Below are 22253 nucleotides of genomic sequence, written 5' to 3' on the forward strand. Positions count from 1 at the left end.
AAAAAATAACTCAATCTTGCTGAGAATGTAGAATACTTCTTTATTTGATCCAGAGAAACATTTTTTGTTGTTGTTCTGACATTCTTCTACAGTATCTTTGTTTCTGATAATTGGGAGAATTTAAAAAGCATGTACAAAAATATACACACTTCTGGGAATTCCATTTAGAATAATTTATCTGCTTCATTATTTTTATTGATAACTGTTTAAGTATATCAGTATGATGTTTTTCTGTGTATCCCTTTCTCAGCTTAGAATGCAAAGTAGTTTCCAAAACTGCATGGGTATTTTTCCTTATTCTTTAAATAGGATACCCATAAGCAGGCATGAACTACACGCTATCTTTTAAATTATCTAATAAGGTAAACAAAATGCTAATCAGGTATGTCAATTTTAAATGTAAACATTAAGTAAGATCTTTTTCAGACACGTCTTACCTGATCAATCCCCCTTCCTTTGCACTGCAGGATGATGACTTCCAGAAGTTTGGCTGCATGACATTCTGCATCTTCTCCTGTGTCTCCACACAATACCTGCAGTAATTAAAATAATTGAACTCTGCAGCCAGTGCCATTACATGGACTTACCTAAGTCCACATGAAGCAATTATCCCATATAAACTCAGTCGCAAGAATTCTAATTGCTTACTATGCAAACTTACCTTGCCAATACAAAGGAAGGCCAAAAGATGTAATGTTGTCTATCCACTCTGTTTATTCTAATTTCTTATACAAAGAGCAATAACTTTAGCTGAGTCTAGATTAATGAAGTAGACTGAGTTAACTGACCAGAGAAATGAAGACTCTTTAAAAGCCTCAAAACAGAGCAGTAAAATTAAGTCAAATAAAACTAAGTAACTTTCTGCCTAAATAATAAAGCAAACCCTTTACTGTTTTTCTGTTGCTTTTTATTTGCCCATATTGAAAATTAAAAATAATTACAAGTATTTTTCACAGACTTTATAATCATTCAGGACTATATAGTATTGTAAGAGGTGGTATAACAAAGTTTACTACACCTTTGTATTGTTGTTGTTGTTCTTAGGTGCTCTTGAGTATGATTCATAGAGACCTTACGAATAGCCAACCTGAACCTTGCTCCATCCTGTGCCATCCTCATCATCTCCAACACACTTGAACCCACTGCTAAAGTCACTGTGTCAATCCATCTCATTGGGGGTCTTCCTCTTCTTGCCTCAGTCACCATCTTTCCAAGCATGATGTCCCTCTCCAAGGAATAGGCTTCCCTAGCTACATGTGCCAAGTATGAAAAACAAAGCTGCACCATCCTTGCCTCTAAGGAGCACTCTGGCTGTACTTTCTCCAAGACTTATCTATTTGTTCTTTTGGCATTTCATAGGATAGTAAGTGCTCTTCTCCTCCACCACAACTCAAAGGCATCAATTCTATCATCCTTATCCATTATCCAGCCGTCCAATGTGTAGTAGGTGACTGAGAAGACCATGTCTTGAATAAGGTGCACCTTAGTCTTAAAACTGACATTATTGTTCTTCAGTATTTTGGAGAGGTCTCTGACAGCAGACTTGTCCAACACAATGTTGTTGTTGTTGTTATGTGCCCTCAAGTCACTTGTGATTCATAGTGACCCTAAATACAACAACCCTAAAGCCTGCTCTATCCTGTGCCAATGTCACTCTCTCTGACACACCTAGCCCTATTACCACAGTCACTGAATCAATCCATCTTGAAGATCTTCCTCTCCTGTGCAATCCCTCTACCTTCCCAAGCATTGACATCCCTCTCCAAGGACTACTCTCTCCTTGTAACATTTCCAAAGTATGTCAGATGAAGCTTCAGAATCCTTGCCTCCAAGGAGCAGTCTGATTTAACTAACCCTCTCCAAGACAAAACTATTCGTTTTCTCAGCAGTCCATGGTATATTCAATACTCTTTCTCCAACATCACAGCTTAAAGGCATCAATTCTTGTATCATCCCTAGTCATTGTCTAGCTTTCTGATGCATAGCAAGTGATTGCAAAGACCTTGGCCTGTATCAGGCACACCTTAGTCTACAGACTGACATTGTTGCTCTTCAGGACTTTAGAGAGGGCTCTAACAGCAGACTTTTCTATCGCAATATGTTGTTTGATTTCCTAGCGGCTAGTACCAAGAGTGCTGATTGTGGAGCCAAGCAAAGTAAAGCTATAAACAATCTCAATCTCTTCACCCACCATCTGTCATGATGCTGTCACTCAGCCCAGTGGTGAGAATCTTTGTTTTCTTGACAATGAGCTTCAATCCATATTGAGGGTTACAGTCTTTGACTTTCTGCAGCAAGCGCTTCAGATCCTCCTCAGTTTTAGCAAGCAGGGTTGTGTCATCTGTATAACACAGATTGGTACTGAGTCTTCCTCCAATTCTGATGCTACATTTCTCCTCATAGAGCCCAGTCTCTCGGATAATCCCACCTGAACTTCAAAACCATCTCAGGAACAGGTTTGAGGCCTTGAACACTAATGAGTGAAGACGAGATTAGTCATGGAAGGATATTAATAATGTCATCCAGAAAGAGTGCAAAAGATCATTACAAAGATAGAGGAGAAGAAAAGACCAAAATGGATGTCAGAAAAGACTCTAAATATTGAACTAGAGTGCCGACAAACCAAAACAGAGAGAAGATCAAGATATTAAGGAGGTGAATGGAAGAGTTCAAAAGGCAACATAGGAAGAAATGTGCAAAGAGCTGGAGTCAGAAAATCAAAGGGGCCAAACTTGCTCATCATTTCTTAAGCTCAAGGAAATGGCAGACAAATCTGAGCCTCAAGTTCCAATACTTAAGGATGCTTTGGGCAGAATATTAAATAATCAAGGAAGTGTTAAAAGAAGCTAGAAAGAATATACAGAGTCATTGTATCAAAAGGAATTGGCAAACACAGAAGAATTTCATGAAACAGCATATGAGCAAGAGCCTGGGTGATGAGTTCAAGCTGCTTTGAAAGAATTGGCAAGAAATAAGGCCCCAGGAATTGATGGTATACAAACTGGCATATTTCAAACACTGCCCTAAATGTGCTCACCAAGTGGTGCCAAGAAATCTGGAGAACAACCACTTGGACAACTGACTGGAAGAGATCTATATTTGTTTCAATTCCAAAGAAAGGTGATCTGACATAGTGTGGAAATTATCGAACAATATCATTTATATCACATGCAAGCAAGATTCTACTGAAGATTACCCAAAAGCGACTGGAACAGCACATCAACAGAGAACTGCCAGAAGTGCAGGCTGAATTCAGAAGGGGTTGTGGTACTAGGGATATTGTAGCTAAAGTTAGATGGGCTTGGCTGAAAGCAGGGAATGCCAGAGGAATGCCTGTGTTTCATGGACTATGCAAAGGCATTTGACTGTGTGAACCACAACAAACTGTGGCTGACTCTGAGAAGAATGGGAATCCCAGAACACTTGATCATGCTAATGCAAAACCTATACTTGGATCAGGAGGCAGTAGTCAGAACACAGCAAGGAAACAATGCATGGTTCAAAATTGGCAAGGGTATACGCCACGGGTGTGTCCTATCTCCATACCTTTTCAATCTATATGCAGAGCCGATTATCTGGGAAGCTAGGCTCTAGGAGGAGAAACGTGGCCCAACACAATACATCTCCTAATTTCTTGACTATTGGTACCAACGGTGTTGATTATTGATCCAAGGAAGAAGAAATCATTGACAGCTTCAATCCTTTCTCCTGTTATACTCATTTAAGGTAATTTGGCTATTGTAAACAAGTATCTGGTGATACAATTATCTGGCTGAGTGCTCAGTTGCTAACCAAAAAGGTCAGAGGCTCAGGCTCACCAGGTTTCTCCTCGGGAGAGGAGACCTAGTGTTCGGCCTTCATAAAGCATAAAGTGCTAATTCTATGGAGCAATTCTTCTATCTGGTAGGGTCACTAAAAATCAGAAAAGATTCAATGGGACACAATAAGCACCCTCTGATGCACATGTTTACACATAAAATTTGGAATATAAGTGCCTCATAATAAGGTTTTAAAAAAAAAACACCTAGATTATAAAATGCTTTTATTAGTGATCAAGTAAGATTAAAAAATGAACAAAGGTTCAAACACAAGATGTAAGAAAAGTAGACTTAAAGTCAAAGAAATAAAGAGAGCAGAAATTACTAAAATGGGAAATATGAATTAACAGAAAAACCAAAGACTAATAAAGTAGACAAAGTTTTATCAAGATTAGTGTTAAAATTTTTTTAAAAGTTAAAAACATTATCAAGGAAAAAGCTATAACTACAGATTAAAGAAAAGTAAGAGAGGACTGTGGATAGCACTATATTTCTTACATAATTAAAAACTAAGATTAATTTGATCATTTACTAGAAAAAAAAAATTTACAATCTGACTCAAAAAGAAAATCCATATATATATAACTTAAAGCTTGAACAAGCATTCTCATTAGTTTCATTCCCTCTCTAATGATGAAGGTATTTTAAAACTGTAAACTCACAAATGGAAAAAGCAAAAGATCAATGATCAGTGATAAATGACAGCAGAACCAAAAATGCTGACTCTGGAGAGTACTGGGTAAAGCCAAGAATCAATCAATTTACATAAACACAAAAGTCTAGATCTAAATTCTAAACAAGAACGGCCCTGCCCTGGTTCTAATCTCAGTGTGCACTTGTCAACTGTGTGTTTAGGAAAATAGCTTAACAATTGTGTATTACATGGGATAATTATAATACTACCTTCCTGAGCTTGAATAATCTTCCCCAAAATTGTTTTCAACTTTTTTTTTTTGTTTTAAAGCTCAAAAAGAGGAAAACTATATAAACCTCAGGAATTAAACTAAGATTGCACTGCGAAGTTACCTGGTTTTAAATCTGGCTATAAAGCATAGTGACTTGAGACAATTAACTAAATCCTACAATTCAAGAAAAACAATGTGACTCTGTTTCCTCATCAATTAAAAAAAAAAAAGTATTCTTCAGCTATTCCACTGCTTGGAATATACCCTGAGAAGATGAGAACAGAGGCACAAACTGAGACTTGAACACCAGTGTTCATAGTAGCATTATTCATCATTGCAAAAACATGGAAACAGCCCAGATGTCCAACCACAACTGGACGGATTGAGAAATTATGGTACCTTCACATGATGGAAAACTACACAGCACACAGGAGCGATGATTTTGAAAATCACTATCCAACTTGGGAGGGACTGGAGAGCATTATGCTAAGTGAACTAACTCAGTCCCATAAGGATAAATACTGTATAAGACCATTATTGTAGAAACAGATAACTAGTAAAACAAGTATGAGGCTCTAAGATGGGAGGAGATTACAGAAGGGTGCGGATGGGCAAGGGTGAGAGGGTAATTCATAGAGTCGCACAATTTGATGGGTGGAAGGAGGGGTGTTTTAAGGAAACTGGAAAGATCCAGAGTAAAAAACAATGTTTGCTAACGTTGTTAAGTAAACCAGTACTTTTAAAAAAAGGAATAGATCAATACCAATTTATTAAATAAAATACAATTTACAGAAATTACTTTGTAAAGTAAAACATACATGTCACAATGTATATAAATAACTGTATAAAAGTGAATGATGACATTTTAAAACAGTTTTTTTAAAAAGTATCTTTCTTCATAGAACGTGTTCTGGTGGCACTGGGTTAGAGCACTTGCTCCTAATCAAAAGGCTGGCAGTTTGAGCCCACCACCTAGTCCATAGGAGAAAGATGAGGTGGTATGAGTCCACCTATTTATAGCTATAGAAACACTATGGAGCACATTCTATTCTTTCCTACAGGGGCTCTAAATATTTGGTCAGATTTTACTCAGTGGCCTTACATATTTGGTTTGGGTTTTTCTTTACAGTGAGATGCAAATTAATTTGTTGTCGTCATCAGTACCATCAAGTTGGTTGTGACTCATAGCGAGCCTACGTACACCAGCTCTGAAGCCTGCCCTGTCCTGAGCCGGTCTCACTGATTCTGACACGCCTACCCTCACTGCCCCAGTTACTGGGGCAATCCATCTCACCCTGGGTCTTCCTCTCCTGTGCTGTCCCTCCACCCTTCCAAGCATGATATCCTTCCTTAAAGACCAGTCCCTCCTGGCCAAGTGCCCAAAGTAAGGAAGACAGTGTTTCAGAACAGTTGCCTCCAAGGAGAAACTTGGTGTGGTACATATAAAGTACAGAAAACATGGAGTATACAGAAATAGTTCAATAAATACTAAATAATATTAAATTAACAGGATGTATTTTAACTACTTGCTAAGTGTATAGACATAAATATCAGCTTTATAATCATCATAATGCAAAATCAGCTGTGAGGCACCAATGCATTATGTTGGATTTAAAGTACTTTTAGCTCTTAGGATTTTCTCATCCCCTTTTCTTTCCCTAACAGCTGTTTCCACAAACTAAAGAAAAAACAAAACCAAAACTGAATATTACCAGATGATTACAAGTTAATAAACTGCATTATCAGAAAGCTTAATGAGTCTTTAAAAATCATTATTCACTGAAGGAAAGAAGAGTGAGTACATAAAAACAAAACTCAAGAAAACAATTAGTCTGAAGAACTGTTGGACACCATGAACCACATCCTTCACTAGCCTGAGACCAGAAGAGGTAGATGGCACCTAGCTACCACTCTGATCAGAACAGAAGGTCGTAGACAGCATGAAGGGGAAACTGCCAAAAGAATAAACCAGCCCTTTCTACGAAGATGGCGCCGAAAGAGAAGAAGGAAGGAAGCCCTGGCCCCTCTCAAAACTGAAGCCAAAGCAAAGGCATTAAAGGCCAAGAAGGCAATCCTAAAAGGCATCCACAGCCAAAAAAAAAGATCTGCACGTCACCCACCCTCTGGCAGCCTAAGGACACTGAGTCTCCGAAGGTGGCCCAAATAACCCTGGAAGAGCGCCCCCAGGAGAAGCAAGCTTGACCACTATGCCATCATCAAATTTCCCCTGACCACTGAGTCAGCCATGAAGAAGACAGATGATAACAACACACTTGTGTTCATTGTGGATGTCAAGGCCAAGAAGCACTAAATTAAACAAGCTGTAAAGAATCTCTATGACACTGATGTGGCTAAGGTCAACACTTTGATTAGGCCTGATGGAGAGAAGAAAGCCTATGTTCGACTTGCTCCCGACTATGATGCTTTGGATGTTGCCAACAAAATAGGGATCATATAAACTGAGTCCAGCTGGATTCTAAATACCAATTTTTCTCACCATAAAAAAAAAAAAAAAAAAAAAAAGAAGAAACCATTTTGTCTTAAAGGAAATGCAACCAGCATCCTCTTAGGGGCAAGAATGGTAAAACTTTCTTACTTTGGATATAGTCTCAGAAGGAATCAATGCTTGTAGACAAACATCATGCTTGGAAAGGTAGAGGGTCAGTGATAAAAAGGAAGACCCTCAGTGAGATGGAATGACACAGTGCCTATGCCATGATAGCCTGAGGATAGCACAGAATAGGGTGAGGTTCAGATCAGGGTCACTATGAATCATAGTCAAATTGATGACACAGAGGTATCCTATCTCCATACCTTTTCAATCTTTATGCAGAATAGATTATCTGGGAGGCTGGGCTCTATGAGAAGGAATGTGGCATCAGGATTAGAAGAAGACTCATCAACAATCTGCGTTATGGAGATGACACAACCCTGCTTGCTGAAACTGAGGAGGACCTGAAGTGCCTGCTGTGGAAGGTAAGGGATTGCAGTCTTAGGTATGGATTGAGGCTCAACATCAAGAAAACAAAGATTCTCACCACTGGGCCAACTGGCAGCATCAAGATAGATGGTGAAGAGGTTGAGACTGTTCACAGTTTTAGTTTGCTTGGTTCCATAGACAACACTCTTGGCACCAGCAACCAGGAAATTAAAAGATGTATTTCAATGGGAAAGTCTGCAGTTAGAGATCGCTCTAAAGTCCTGAAGAGCAACAATGTCAGTCTGGAGACTAAGGTGTACCTGATACATGCCATGGTCTTTGCAATCACTTGCTATGTTTCAGAGAGCTGGACAATGACTAGGGATGCTAGAAGGAGAATGGACGCCTTTGAGCTTTGGTGCTGGAGAAGAGTATCGAATATACCATGGACTGCTAAGAAAACGAACAGGTTTGACCCAGAGAGGGTGAAGCTGAGCTGCTCCTTAGAGGCAAGGATTCTGAAGCTTCATCTGACATACTTTGGACATGCTGCAAGGAGGGACGAGTCCTTAGAGAAGGATGTCATGTTTGGGAGGATGGAGGGACAGTGCAGGAGAGGAAGATCCTTGATGAGATGGACTGATTCAGTGACTGTGGTAATGGGGGTAGGTGTGTCAAAGAGTGAGATTGGCACAGGACAGGGCAGGGTTTAGGGCTGTTGTACATAGGGTTGCTCTAAGTCACAGGTGACTCAATAGCACATAACAACAACAACAAAAACATAAGTTGAATATTAACACGCACTGATGAACCTGCTCATTCGAACAATCAATAATAACAAAAACACAGCATCTACCTAAAAGACCAAGTTCAAAAAAGAAGAAGGGATCGGAAAGGTCAGCAAATGGAAATGAAAAAACTAGGGAGAAAATGAGAAGAATTACTCAATCATCAGACAATAAAAACACGGTATTATCAGTACAGAGTCAAATCTAAGCTACAGCAAAGATAATGTAGTAGACAATCATGCTTTTACATATATGGAAGAGTGGTTATTATCGTGTTTATCGGTTATTTTGTATTGAGCTGAATGATACTGTTTTTTCCAGCTATACTTTTATTGTTGTTTATGTTCAAGTTTACCTGTATGTATTCGTCTCAATATTCAATTTAAATAAAGTGATTCTTTCACAGATTTTTTTAAACTCTGTGGTATAATTTATCTAGGATTTTTCTTTAACAAATAGCAAATTTATATATTTGAAAGGAAAAGAAAATACATGAAAAGTTACAAAATAAAGAGCTATAAAAGTGTTGTTACTATGAACCGTTGAGCTAGAACCAACTCACAGCTGACTCTCCAGCAGGTTTCCAAAGGCAGTAAAATTGAACAGGAGAAGATTTCTCATCTTTTTCCCATGGAGCAGCTAATGGATTAGAACTGTGTTCCTTTGGGTTGACAGTGCAACTTCTTACCACTAAGCCAACATAGCTAAGCATTCATAAATACAATAGACAACATAAAATATTTGGAAAGGTCCCTGATAGCAAGCAGACTTGCCTAGTGCAGTTAAATCTTTTTATTTCTTGACTGCTGGTGCCAAGATGTCAACTGAGGATCCAAATAAGATAAAATTACTGATAATTTCAATTTTTTCCCCCCTCACTTTCAGCAAGCAAGCTTGTGTCATGTGCATAATGCAGGTTGAGAGTCTTCTCCTATCCTGATGCATTCATTGTTCTTAAAGACTAGGATGCATCTGATTCTTTTCAATCACTTGCTATACATCTGAGAGCTGGACAATGAATGACAGAAGAATTGATGTCTTTGAGTTGTGGTTTGGGAGTACTGAATATCCCATGGACTGCCAAAAGAAAAGACAAGTATGTCTTGGAGAAAATCCAGCCAGAATGCTCTTTAGAGGCAAGGATGGCAAAACCTTGTCTCACATACTTTGGGCATATTGTCAGGAGGGATAATTACTTGGAAAAAGATATCATGTTGAGAAGGGTGGAGGGTCAGCAAAAGAGAAGATCCTCAACCAAATGAACTGACAAGAGTGTCTATGGCAATGGGCTCAAGTATGTCAGAGATGATGAGGACGGCACAGGATAAGACAGAGTTCAGATCTATTTTTCATAGGGTCACTACGAGTTGTATTCAATTCAACAGTACATAGCAACAATACACTTCCTTTAAAAATTCAAAATTAATTAATTTATTATGATAAATATAATACACACTCAATACCCAAGACACAAAAGACCTCCCTGTGGTAAATGCTCTCAAACATTTAAGAACTACCATGAACTGATTAGGATGTGCTTACCTTTCTACACATGGTAAAAAGTATTTCTAAATGCTTTGGATTTGATAGTAAAGTATTTGTATCAATTGTCACATAATTATGCAGGAGAGGCATCATATCTAGAAAAAGAAATTTAAAATTCCAGTGACAAATGAGTAACAGGAGAAGAAATAGTTTATTCCCACTGAAATCACACGTCTGTAGTAGTCACACATGGCTATTTCCTGTGTCACAAAACACTAGGAACAAAAGTGATAAACCCACCCTAATTTTAAATAAGAAAAATGTGAATAAAAAAATTTAAATGCTCATCAATTACTGTAGTAATTACTGATTTTTTCTATTTGACACCTGGGTTACAAACACCCCATTTATAGACAAATAGTTGCCATTTGATGTTAACATGAAGTTACCCTCAGTTCAAAACTGTTGAGCCAATCGCTACTCACAACAATGTATTCAAATATTGTAAAAGAACTAGTATAATAAAAAAAAATAAAAATAAAGGGGGGGAAAAAAAACAAAAAAATGATGTTCTAGGAGACAAGTCTAAAAAAAAATCATTTTCATTTGCTGCACATGCAGATTTTAACTCACTGAAAAGGCTTTGTGTTTTTTCTTATAATGAAGTAAAGGTAAAAAGAACTGTATATTCCAACTTACCTACAATTTTTTAAAGAACAGATCTCATTTGTAACCCAACATATTTAATAATGCATAAATATGAGGGGTGTGTGTGTGCATGCACACTAAACACACATACATACACATCTACACACACATATGTATATCATTTTGGCTCAGGAAAGGGCAGGTGTCAGAGCTACTGTGCATAGGGTCACTACAAGAAGACTCGACGGCACATAACAACATATATAAGTACAAACATACAAGCTCTGGTTGCAAATGAATTAAGAAACAGTGGAAAAAAAATGCAGAATACTTTCTATTGTCTACATTCCTCAAGCTGAAAAACACTGCAACAACAGCTCCACCCTTATACTTTACATGAAAGGAAGAGCAATTATTTTCTGATTAGTACTGGAATCATATTGGTCTTTATTTCAAGTGACAAAGAAAACCGTATTTAGACATAAAAAAGCAAAAATACATCAAAACTATACCTGTAAAATATTCAAAACAATCCTGCTGAAAAACTTCATATAATATACCCAGAAGCTGCCACATCTGAGGGGAAATACTACGGCATGTTAAACTATAGGCCAGAGAAAGGATTTCTTCATAAAATTCTAGAGAAAAGAAAAAAAAAAACCAACCTCTAGTTAGAATGCTAAGAAACCGTAAAACTTAAAGAATTTATAAAGAAAGATTTAAGGTATATATTCATGTGTATCACTTATATTTAGTGAGTATATATTTTTTTTCCTTAAATATGAGAAAAGCCTGCTTAATTTCTCACTAGAAGGTTAAATCATAAAGAGTAGAGAGGTAACAACTCTCAATTATTCAAAACCATGCCTATTCACACCCTTCTCTCTAGATCCTATTGTGTTTATCTGCCACACGTCCACATGAAGAGCTGTTGGTAGCTGCTGCTGACCTTGCCCTGTCTAGCACCAAGCTCCCTCTTGCTGAGAGTCATCCTCTTGGGACCCTTTATCAGCGGGTTTTTTCCAAGAACTGGCCTCTTCTGCTAAAATGCCCAAAGTTAACATCTTCAAAATGCTTTAATACTAAAGAAAAGTAGCCTCCTCAACAAAATTCCCACCCATCAATGTGTAACATCCATTACTAGTTCCTGACTCTATTCAGAAAGTAGGCAGTATAATAGAAAAATGGACAATTAATTAATATTCCTGACAAGAAATATGACTATTATTTGTACTTTTCAATCCTAGATTAAGATTTATCTGAACTTTATATACCAATTCTGCTTGTCACAAAACAAAATTATATATAAGCTTTAAAAATCCTAAGACTTATCTCTAGATTAAAATGTACATACCCAACTAACATCAGGAAGCATATTCAAATATAGTCCTTCTTCTGTAAATTGTCTTACATTTTTAGTAAATTTCAAGTTATCATTTTATTTAACCACAGAACTTACCAATTACATTTTTATGTAAAACAAGATCAATGATCCGAAGGCAAATATTTTCTAACTGCTGAATAACCTAAAAAATAAATTTTAAATATTTACTCTAATATATCTTAATTCTTAAATAAGTATCATAGTATTTTGCAAATTATTATATAAATTTAACATTATATTAACAAAAATATTAGCAAGATTTTGGGGGGAAGAGAATATGCCAAGTTAATTCTAAAGTTCATATAAAAAACTAAATATGGGGAGCTCTGGTGGCCTAGTGGCAAGAAGCGCACTGCAATCCCAAAGGTACAAGGTTCGAATCCAGGTGCTCTGCTGGAGAAGGAGAGGCAATATCCTCCTGTAGCAGTCAGATCCGATTTGATGGTACACACACAAAAAATAATAAAATAGAATTAAAAACCACTAAATATGTAACAATTGAGAAATTTTGAAAATAGTGTAATGATGAAGTTAAAGATTAAACATATAATAAAGTTACAAATTAAAATCAATTCTTTAACCCCTATTTTATACAAAAATGAATTCTCAATTGTATCCAATAATACAATGTCAAGAATTAAACTATAAAAAAAACTAGAAGACATAAAAAATTATTTTATATAAGACTGAAGCAGAAAAATGACTCAAGGTCCAAAATACACAATGCAAACTTGATTAATCTGAATAAAAATAAAAAATTTCTGCATAGGAGCATGGGCATCAAAGTTAATTGAAAAGTGAAGTGAAATACTACCAATTGGTTTCACAAAGAACAAACTGCTCTCACATGAAATCTACAATTCAACTGAAAAATATACAAAAGTAAGAACATTAAAAGAAAAAGAAATAAAAATATAAAAGGGCAATAAGCATATATAAACATATACGTCCATGTCAAAGAAGAGATACAAAACCAAAAGTACAAGACTATTTCTTATACATAGATTTGAGCAGTAGAATGTTATGTTAATGAAAGCTAATAGGAAATACCAGCCACCCCTACAAAAGTGAAATAAACTGTGTTCATTACATAAGTATTAACCATCATTAAAAATATGTAACTTTACTGACTTATAAGGATTAAATTTCAAATTACAGATGGAAAAACTGTATACTATCATTTTTATAAAAGAAAAACACTTTTCACATAAGCAAAAGAGTAATAAGAAAATCTTTGGAAAGATAGCTAAAGCTTGATAAAAATGGCTACCTCCTGAGAAGGGGCATCAGATAGTCAGGGAACTCAGTAGGAATGTGAAATTCCACTGAATATATTTTGACATCTTTGAATTTTTCAAAATATGCTTTTGCTACTGCTTTTCAAATAAGTGAAAATTTAAATCTCTCATGGATTACTCTTTTTTATCTAACCATTCTATTTCAACTTAAGGAACATAATATTTTCATAATAACCTTACACTATTGTCTGGAAGTTCAAATAATCCATAATTACCCAGTTTTTTGTTTTTAACATCAGAAATGTTTTAATGTTTTTCATTGTTACAAATTTTCCAGTTTAAAAGAAACAAAAATGTTTATGTCTTGACAAATGGTTTCAGGTTTCCAGTCTTGCTTTTCCTACATATGCAGGTTTTCTTTTAAATGAAAAGTCTGGTTTTCCTAACTTAAACATGCCAAAGCATACAGCAGACAGTGAGTATAGGTCAAGAGTCTAATTTTGCTTCTAACTTTTATCTATGAGTTTGGTAAAGCTATTTAACTGAAGACTAAGTTTTTAAATCTGCAAAATGAAGTAACTGTTACCTGCTCTACAAATATAGTAATTTTAACACAATCATATCAGTTAATAGATATGGAAGTACATAATAAATGTATGCAAAAAAATCACAATTATGTTCTAGGATTCTGGTTCGGATGTTTTGAAGATATATGTATGTGTATATGTATGCATAGTGTATATATGAATTTTTTTTTCATTTTCCACTTAGTTTTAATTTTTTTCAAATAATTTTAATGAGCATTTACAGAGATTTTGGATTTCCACTCATTCATTGTTGCACTTCTCTCCCCCTCCCAACCCCCCCATGTATATATAAATTTTTAAGAGAAACTTTGTTACTGCTGCCATTAAGTGCTGTTGTTGTTAGGTGCTGTCAAGTACAACGTATAGCAATCCTATGTATGCACAACAGATTTTTAATCCTGTCATATCCTGTGCAATCCTCATACTTTCTGACACACTAGAGCCCACTGTGGCAGTCCCTACTCTCAATCTACCTGGTTGAGAGTCCTCATCTCCTTTGCCGACCCTCTGCCTTTCCAACTATGATGTTCCTCTCCAAAAAATAGTCCTTCCTACCAATATGCTTAAAGTATGTTAGAAGAAGTTTTATCATCTTTGTTTCGAAGGAGCACTCTGGTTTCACTTTTTTAAGATGTATTTTTTTCTTTTGGCAGTCCATGAGAAGGACTTTTCCCCAACACCACAGCTCAATGGCATTAATTCTTTGTCTGCTACCCTTATTTACTGTCCAGCTCTCAAATGTATAGCAAGTGATAAGAAATATCATGGCCTAAATCAGACACACTTTAGTCCTCAAACTAACATCACTGTTCCTCAATAATTTAAACAGTCCAGACTATAAATTTTCCCAGTGCAATACATCTCCTGATTTTCTGTCTGCTAGTACCAACGATGTTGACTGTGGATCCAAGTAGGACAAACTTGTTGACAATTTCAATCTTTTCTCCATCAATCATGATGTTGCCTATAGGTCCAGTGATAAGAATTTTTGTTTTTGTGATGCTGAGATGCAATCTATATTGAAGAATGTATTGTTTGATCTTCTAACAAGTGTTTCAAATTTTCCTCACTTTTGGCAAACAAGGTTGTTTTATCTGCATATCACGGATTATTGATGAGTCTTCCTCCGATTTTAATGCCACATTCTTCTTCATGGAATCCAGCTTCTTGAATAATATGCTCAGCATACAGGATTAATAAGTAAAGAAAGAGAATACAACCGTGATGCACACCCATCTTAACTTTAAACCATGTAGAGAAACACTACGTCTTTAAAATATGAGAGTACTTTTTAAAACCTAGCACTCATAGATAGCACATTAAAACTCAAAATTCATGCTTATTAATTACATCAATTTCCGTTAAATGTTACTATAATGACATAACAGAATGTAAATAAAGAAATTCTACCTCTTTATGATCTTCTACAACTGTCAAGATAGTATCAATGGTATGTAAAATTCCCATAGCCATTACTGTTTTGTCTTCTACTTCTTCATAATCATCACTTTGAAGAACTTTGCTAAAGATCTCTGCCTATAATAGTAACAGGAATATTCAATATTTGGTTATCATTATATCCCCAAAACTTAGTAAGACCTTTCAGTTCTTTATATGAAAAGATAGCATTATAGATCTAAATGTCAACATCATTCTAACTCCAAGTTCAGCATTTTTTCTATTGAATCTTATAATGACAAAGTGTCATAGGGTAAATAGTGTCTTTTTAACTAGTGACTGGAGTGGAATACATCACTGTAAGAACTCAGGAGGGATCAACCCCAATCTAGATAGAGTTCTATATACCCAATGAAAATATCATTGTGAGAATAGAGAATAAATGAATTTTTAAAAAGAAAACTTTTAAGAATTCCATGCATTCCTTTATGGGAAGATACTGAAAGATGCATCCCAATAAAACTGAAGAAGAAATCAAGAAGAAAAAAACCCCAAACAACAACCCATTAAGTCCAAAAGAAAAAGAATCCAAGCAGAGCAAATAATAGGTCCAAGGATGAGAGATATCTAGAAACCCTAGGAGTTGTGTCCTACTTAACAGATGGACGGCTCCAGGAAGGAGGACACTGTGCAGAAAATGGAAGTGACATTTGAGTATACAGAAGTACAGGCATATAGTAGGAATGTGAAGTATTTAGAGTAAGTAAACAGAAAAGCAGGCAAATGGGGGGGGGAAGTCATTAACTTCAAGAAAAATATTACATAAAATAGCAGTTGTTAAAATAGATTCTACAATAATTATATCATCATAACACTATAAATAGAATGAGCAAAATGAGACAAATAAATTGAGGAAAACAAGGATTTGGAAAAAAGGTACGTGACAAAGAAGAAGAAAGCCTTTACCCACCAGAGAAGGCAATCAATACATAACAATTCAGAACTGAAATATTTAAATATTGTAACATCCGAAAAGACGCAGGTAAGGGGACATGTGGGTCAACTAACAACACGGTTCATAAAGACAATGGTCTATATTTTACTTTGGTGAGTAGCAGCTGAGATCTTAAAAGCTTGCTCATGGCCATTTAAGTTATGTCTAATGGTCTCTTCCCTTTTGCAGCAAAAGGAGAGTGATGGAAACCAAAGATTTGAAATGACCATTTAATCAGTCCAAAGGACTAATAACCCACACAGACCCCAACAGCCCTGACTTGAGACAAAATAAAAGGCTCACGTTAGAAAAGTAAAACCCAAAAACAAAAACAAACTCAAATTTGTGAAAATATGAGTATGGAAAAACCTCTGAGGTATTCATCCTGATGCATCCCTGAACTCTCAGAGGGCAAATGTCAAATACATTAGCCCATAAGTTCAAGAGTTATACCCATGAAGAATGTGCTCCTTATGACAGCTATGTAAGAACAAATGGGGCAACATTAGCCCAGACAGGAAGGAAGAAAACTGGAGGATTGGAAAAAGGGAAGACAGTAGAATTCTAAGGAGTACTGACATATATGGGAATAGAATCGATGTCATAGAACAATCAGAGCATAAACTACTGAATGGGAAATTCACTTGCTAGGTAAACTTTTGCCGAAAACAAAATAAAGTATCCCCTCAAAATAAGGAAAATCAAAGGTAAATAACAGCATGAAAAAAGCAAAAAAGTTGAAAACAAGTATCTTTTAGAATGCATGCTTTTGGATGGATGGAGCTAAAAGGGAGAGAGTCGAAGGATTTTTTAATAAGCTTCTAAAAATTACCTGTATCTACTACTTTGACAAAAAATAGAACTGTAAAAATAAAAGTTCAGAGGGAAAATGAAGATTTTACTTTCCAATAGTTTGTGTTATGTGCTAATGAGTCAGACTAACAGTTTGTCCCTCCAGCAGATTTTGAGAGGCTACAAATCATCCAAGAGAAGAATGCCCGTATTTTTCCCACAAAGTGGGAAACTGCCTGCCTCTGGATTGGCAGAACAACTCCTTAACTAAGACACCAGAGGGACTGAATGTATACATAAGGAGCTCTAGAGGCCTAGTGGCAAGAAGCCCGAACACATGTGGTTCGAATCCAACAGCTGCTCCCAGAAGAAAAATGGGCAATTTCCTCTCATGTGATTAACTGCCTCTGAAAACCTGCCGGAGAGTCCACTATAGGTTAGCTCTGACTTGATGGTACGCAACAACACACACACACACACACACACACACACACATATATCTTTTGATAAGCCATCACAAATTAATCACTGGTTACACGACTTAGGGAACTGTGCTACCAATCCAAAGGCATGTGGTTAAAATCGCTTATGATTTCAACCTCTGAAAACTCTCTGGAGAGGCAACTATGAGCCAGTTCCGACTCAAGTGCAGTGAGAGAGAGTGTTACAACAACAGTGAGTCTCTCTCTAGGTTGATACAAATGATTTGCCTTCAACCACTAACCTATAGGCTAGAAGCCTGAACCCAAGCAGCAACACTGCAGAAGAAAAGTCTGGTGATCTTGTTCCATAAAGAATAGAGTCAGGAAGACCCTATAGAGTATTTCTACTCTGTAATAGAAATTGCTGCAATCAGTCAAAATTTAATGAACAGTAATAGATTTTGGTAGCTTTTTTGTTTCTTTTACCTTAGGATAATATTTTTAAATACATTTAAAAGCTATTATTAGTAGTAAATCCTTTGAAAAATAACTTAAAAAACTCCTAAAGTACATGAAACCACTAAAAATTAAATAGTATCTGTATAAAAATACCTTTATAAAAATAACTAATATCTATCTGATGGTTCTGGGGATTTCTGGTGGTAAGAAGTTATTACGAAAGCAAATGGTTCCAATTCACCAGCTCCTTTGCAGGAAAAAGATATGCAATCTCCTCCTATGCAATTTACTGCCTCTGAAAACCCACTGGAGGATCAGCTATGGGTTGGTTCTGACCTAACAGTACAGAACAACAACATATGATGGTTCTAGTGTTCACAAGTGACATTAACCCTTAACAAGGCAAGAAAACATCAGAAAAGCAATTCCTCCCATTATTAGAAAAATGATCACTTTATTTCATATTTAAGGTATTATTCCAATTGAGCTTATATACCTATACATCATTGTTTTCTGATAAATCTAGTTACAGAAATGCCAAAAGAAGGAGAGTAAACATTAATTGCTATATTAACATTTTAGTTAAATATAAAACTAAACACTCGATTACTCAAGCCTTTTCATATCAAACTGATATAAAACTTTACCCAGTCTTACCAAGTGTTGTGTCATATCAACAGCAATTGAGGCCACCTCTTGACTGTATTCACATATCATCTTCTGGATAACATTAGTAACATCATCATTTTCTGTCTCTCTAACAATGTGCAATAACTCTTGCATAATAGGCCTGATATGTGGTTTCATACATTCCTTAGCTAATGCAATAAAACAAAAGTCAGTAAAAATTAGCCATTCATAGATATGAAAGAATTCAATCACATGGTAAAGTAGTTGTACATACATAACTTGATCTGTGACAAGTAAGCTAGAAAGCTTTGCACCCAAATAATGCTAAATGCCGTAATTTTCCCATGAGTAACAAAGGGTTAAGTAAACCAACCTGATCAAAATACTAGTTGCCCTGTATTAAATTCTAATCATGCAAACTCTTTGTCATCTGCATGATATATACATCATAAATGACATCAGGATCTATGAATAAAGTACCATGCACTTAAAGATTGTGCTCAGACTATTCTAATCAGGACCACTACAGATAGTTACTAATAGAATATGAGAAAAATGTGGAAAAAAATTCAAATTCTCATAAAGTCCAGATTACTGAAACAATCCAGATACTCTTTAAACTACAAATCAAAACTATCATTTGAGGTCACCTTTTAGGTAAGTAACAGGCTCATAAAATAAAGAACAGCAACCATGAACAAGAAATTCTTTTTAAAAATCATTTGTATGAAAGAAAAAAATTACCTATATGAAACTAAACCGTCAAAAATTACCCTAAAGCGAAGTTCTGGGTCAAAGAAAGTAGACAATAGGGCTGACAGAACCAGAATGAGAAAAGATGGCATGATAATGTAAACAATAACAATGAATAATGGAGACATTAAATGGAAACCAGATTTGTTGTATAAATTTTTACCGTAAATACATTCTTTTTAAAAAGACCACACACAATACCAGTGTACATTCTCCAGCTACTCCAGCACTGTTGGATCCAGGGAACACAATTCTACTGCAATATTGTTGAGTGGTAGTGAATTAAATTCATATTCTTCTAAAAAGCTGAATTTACTATCATTGGATTGTCTGACATTTAAACAAAACATTCTTCTGGAGAAATAGGCATCTCACTAGAAATACTATTTGCTACTTTCAGTACTTGTAGCACTGTTACAGACTTTTAAAACTGAAAGGAATCTTAAAGCCATCTAATTCAACTTCTAACTTTAAAAATGTGGAAACCTGTACCATGGCAAATCATGTGCTTTGCTCAGCTTTACATAACAAGTTCATAGCAAAATTAAAGCTAGGTCTCAGGTCTCTGGCCTAACATCAACAGTATTAGCTCATCTCCTAATCTAAAATTGTTCTGGAAGTCACAGCCTAGCCCAAAGCAACTCCTGAAAAGATGAAAAACTCCCACTCAGATTCTGAAGGGGTAGAAGCTTAGACATCCAAATTCCTAAGCATAACACTATAGAATCCTCTTCCTAAAACAGGAAGGAAAAGAAGTTACCTGAGAAGGCTGTGTCAAATAGAAAGGAGTGGAGAGAGAAGAATCACATCTCAAAGTTATGTTTAGTTTTACCTTGTATCTGGTTAGAAATTAATGATTGAAGAGCAAGGGCAGCTTCTACTTTGACAGGCATCTCTTTGTCTTCAATCAGGCTTTTCTTTGCTAGTTCAACTGCATTTCTCAAGTTGAGCTCATTATGAAACTTCAAAGAACTGAATGCATGGAGTACCCAACAGGACTGTATTTAAAAAGGGGCTATTAGGATTACAGTATTTTGTAAAATAACACAAAAACAAGTTTCTTACTCAGTAAACTGTCACTAATCCCACCAAGATGTTTCTTTTTAGAGTGAAATATTAACTTTAGTTTCTAACTTCTAATTTTTGTAAGGAGAAAAGTTTCACTACTTCTAAACTATATGTACTAACAGTTTTTATAAGAAAAAGCTGCCAAATTTAAGCATGAAAATATTTTATGCTTGTAATAAAGAGTTTCTGGAAGCAGGAGCGGCATCCACTTCCGAAATGGCTTGCCTCCGGAAACTCTATGTACGAACAGTGCTCAGGCTGTTCGTTCATTCATAGGGTCGCTATGAGTTGTCTACGACTCGACGGGCATCAAACAACAACAACAACAATAAAGAGTTTAATTCAGAACTCATTATTTTTAATGTAAAAGGTACTATGAAACCAGTATTTGAGATTTATTTTGTGGCCTTTACACCTAGGTAAAAAATTATTTTCCTTTACATTAACTGACTTAGTAAACTCTTTTTTTTTCACCACATAGGTAGAAACATTTTTCAGACTCCTAGCAAAAACAACCCTGGTGGCACAATGATTAAGTAATAACCCAACAGATTCCAATTAGAAGCCACCAACTGCTCTGAGGGAGAAAGATGTGACAGTCCACTTCCATAAAGACTTACAGCCTTGGAAACGTTATAGGGCAGTTCAACTCTGTGAGTCACAATCAACTAGACAGCAGTAGTCAGTTTAACAAATTTTAAACCAGTGAAACATGAAATCACATTTTTCTTTTCCTTATGCTCTATGTGCACAAATCATAATCAGCACTAATTTGAATTATAAAAATTTTTCAGAAAGAGAATTAAACTTTATATCTTGTCTCAGAGGTAGGAATATGACTATAAAATTCCTTTGCTTTCAATGTTCCTAGTCTACATTTACCCCAAGTATTTCTTTAGGTGTCAAAAACATTTTATAATGTATAAGGTATTATTCTTCTATGCTTTTTTAAATAAGACTTTTTTGTACTGATGTACTTGTGAAAACATTTGAATTAAAGTTGTCTTTTTATTTAATTAAATATATTGATGCTAGAACAGAAGTAAATTTAAATGATTATTTTCACCTTTTTTCATAAGACAATGTGTCCAACATTCTAAAAGTAAAAGCTAAATTGTTACCTATCTTACAATTTCTTGAGGTTTAAGACAATAAAAATTAGAAAAATTTAGACAGTTACATTACACAATAGCTGTAAAAATATCCTTCTAAAGGGATATGTTTTTCAAACACATAAGTAAGGCTAGAAAAAGCTGATATTAAAATCCACAAATGCTTTAATTTATGAGTTTGTTCTTTATTCAACTGATGTGACCATAAAAGACCTTCTAATTCATATAATTTTTTTATTAGGTCAATTTATCTTTAAAGATTTTAAGGTATATAATGGAATATAAAAAACTTACTCTAGCTCGAAGATATCCCAGGTTGGACAATAATAATGGAAAGACATGATTCTGCAGCAATAATTCCATTTGATCTTTAAATAAACTCTTCTGTTAGGAAATGGAAATTAAATTTCAACTTCATTTTTTTTAAAATATGTAAAAAACACTTCCTTAAAAATCAGCATTACTACAGTTTACATTTATTATATGTTTACTTAAAATTTTTTTTAAATTTTGTTAAACTAGACAGTAAATATTTCAGATCAGTGTAAACATAGTATTGCAAATACAGTTTGATACTGATTTTTGTATAAACAAAAGATAACGGTTTAGACATTTAGTATCTTTTCCTTATTCTACACACTTTCATATAAGCTGATGTAAGCAATTGAGTTGTTTTTACTTATTTTTTTAAGTTTCTTTGTTGTTGTTTTATTAATAATTTTAATGAACATTTACAGAGATTTTGGATTTCCATTCATTCATTGCTGCACTTCTCTCCCCACCCAGCCCTCCCTCCCACCCCAGTTCGCTCCTCTCTTTGAAAAGTAAAATAGACGCAGCGCGAGGGCGACG

At 35.4% G+C, this 22253-nt stretch overlaps 1 protein-coding gene across 1 annotated transcript in view; it reads right to left on the reverse strand.

The window, feature by feature from the left end:
• The window catches only part of IPO8 (importin 8), a 107377-nt gene that overhangs the window by 16644 nt on the left and 68480 nt on the right, over window positions 1-22253 (reverse strand). The window contains exons 13-20 of the mRNA XM_006895076.1: window positions 21696-21785; window positions 20054-20219; window positions 18496-18656; window positions 15184-15309; window positions 12024-12090; window positions 11077-11202; window positions 9974-10071; window positions 438-533 (exon numbers count right to left, since the gene is read on the reverse strand). Of these exons, the coding sequence (XP_006895138.1) occupies window positions 438-533; window positions 9974-10071; window positions 11077-11202; window positions 12024-12090; window positions 15184-15309; window positions 18496-18656; window positions 20054-20219; window positions 21696-21785 (930 nt within the window). The remainder of the gene's footprint in view (window positions 1-437; window positions 534-9973; window positions 10072-11076; window positions 11203-12023; window positions 12091-15183; window positions 15310-18495; window positions 18657-20053; window positions 20220-21695; window positions 21786-22253) is intronic.

Source organism: Elephantulus edwardii, unplaced genomic scaffold, assembly GCF_000299155.1.
Source record: "Elephantulus edwardii isolate Elephantulus edwardi_28Jun2011 unplaced genomic scaffold, EleEdw1.0 scaffold00157, whole genome shotgun sequence".
In the NCBI taxonomy this organism is placed as follows: Eukaryota; Metazoa; Chordata; class Mammalia; order Macroscelidea; family Macroscelididae; genus Elephantulus; species Elephantulus edwardii.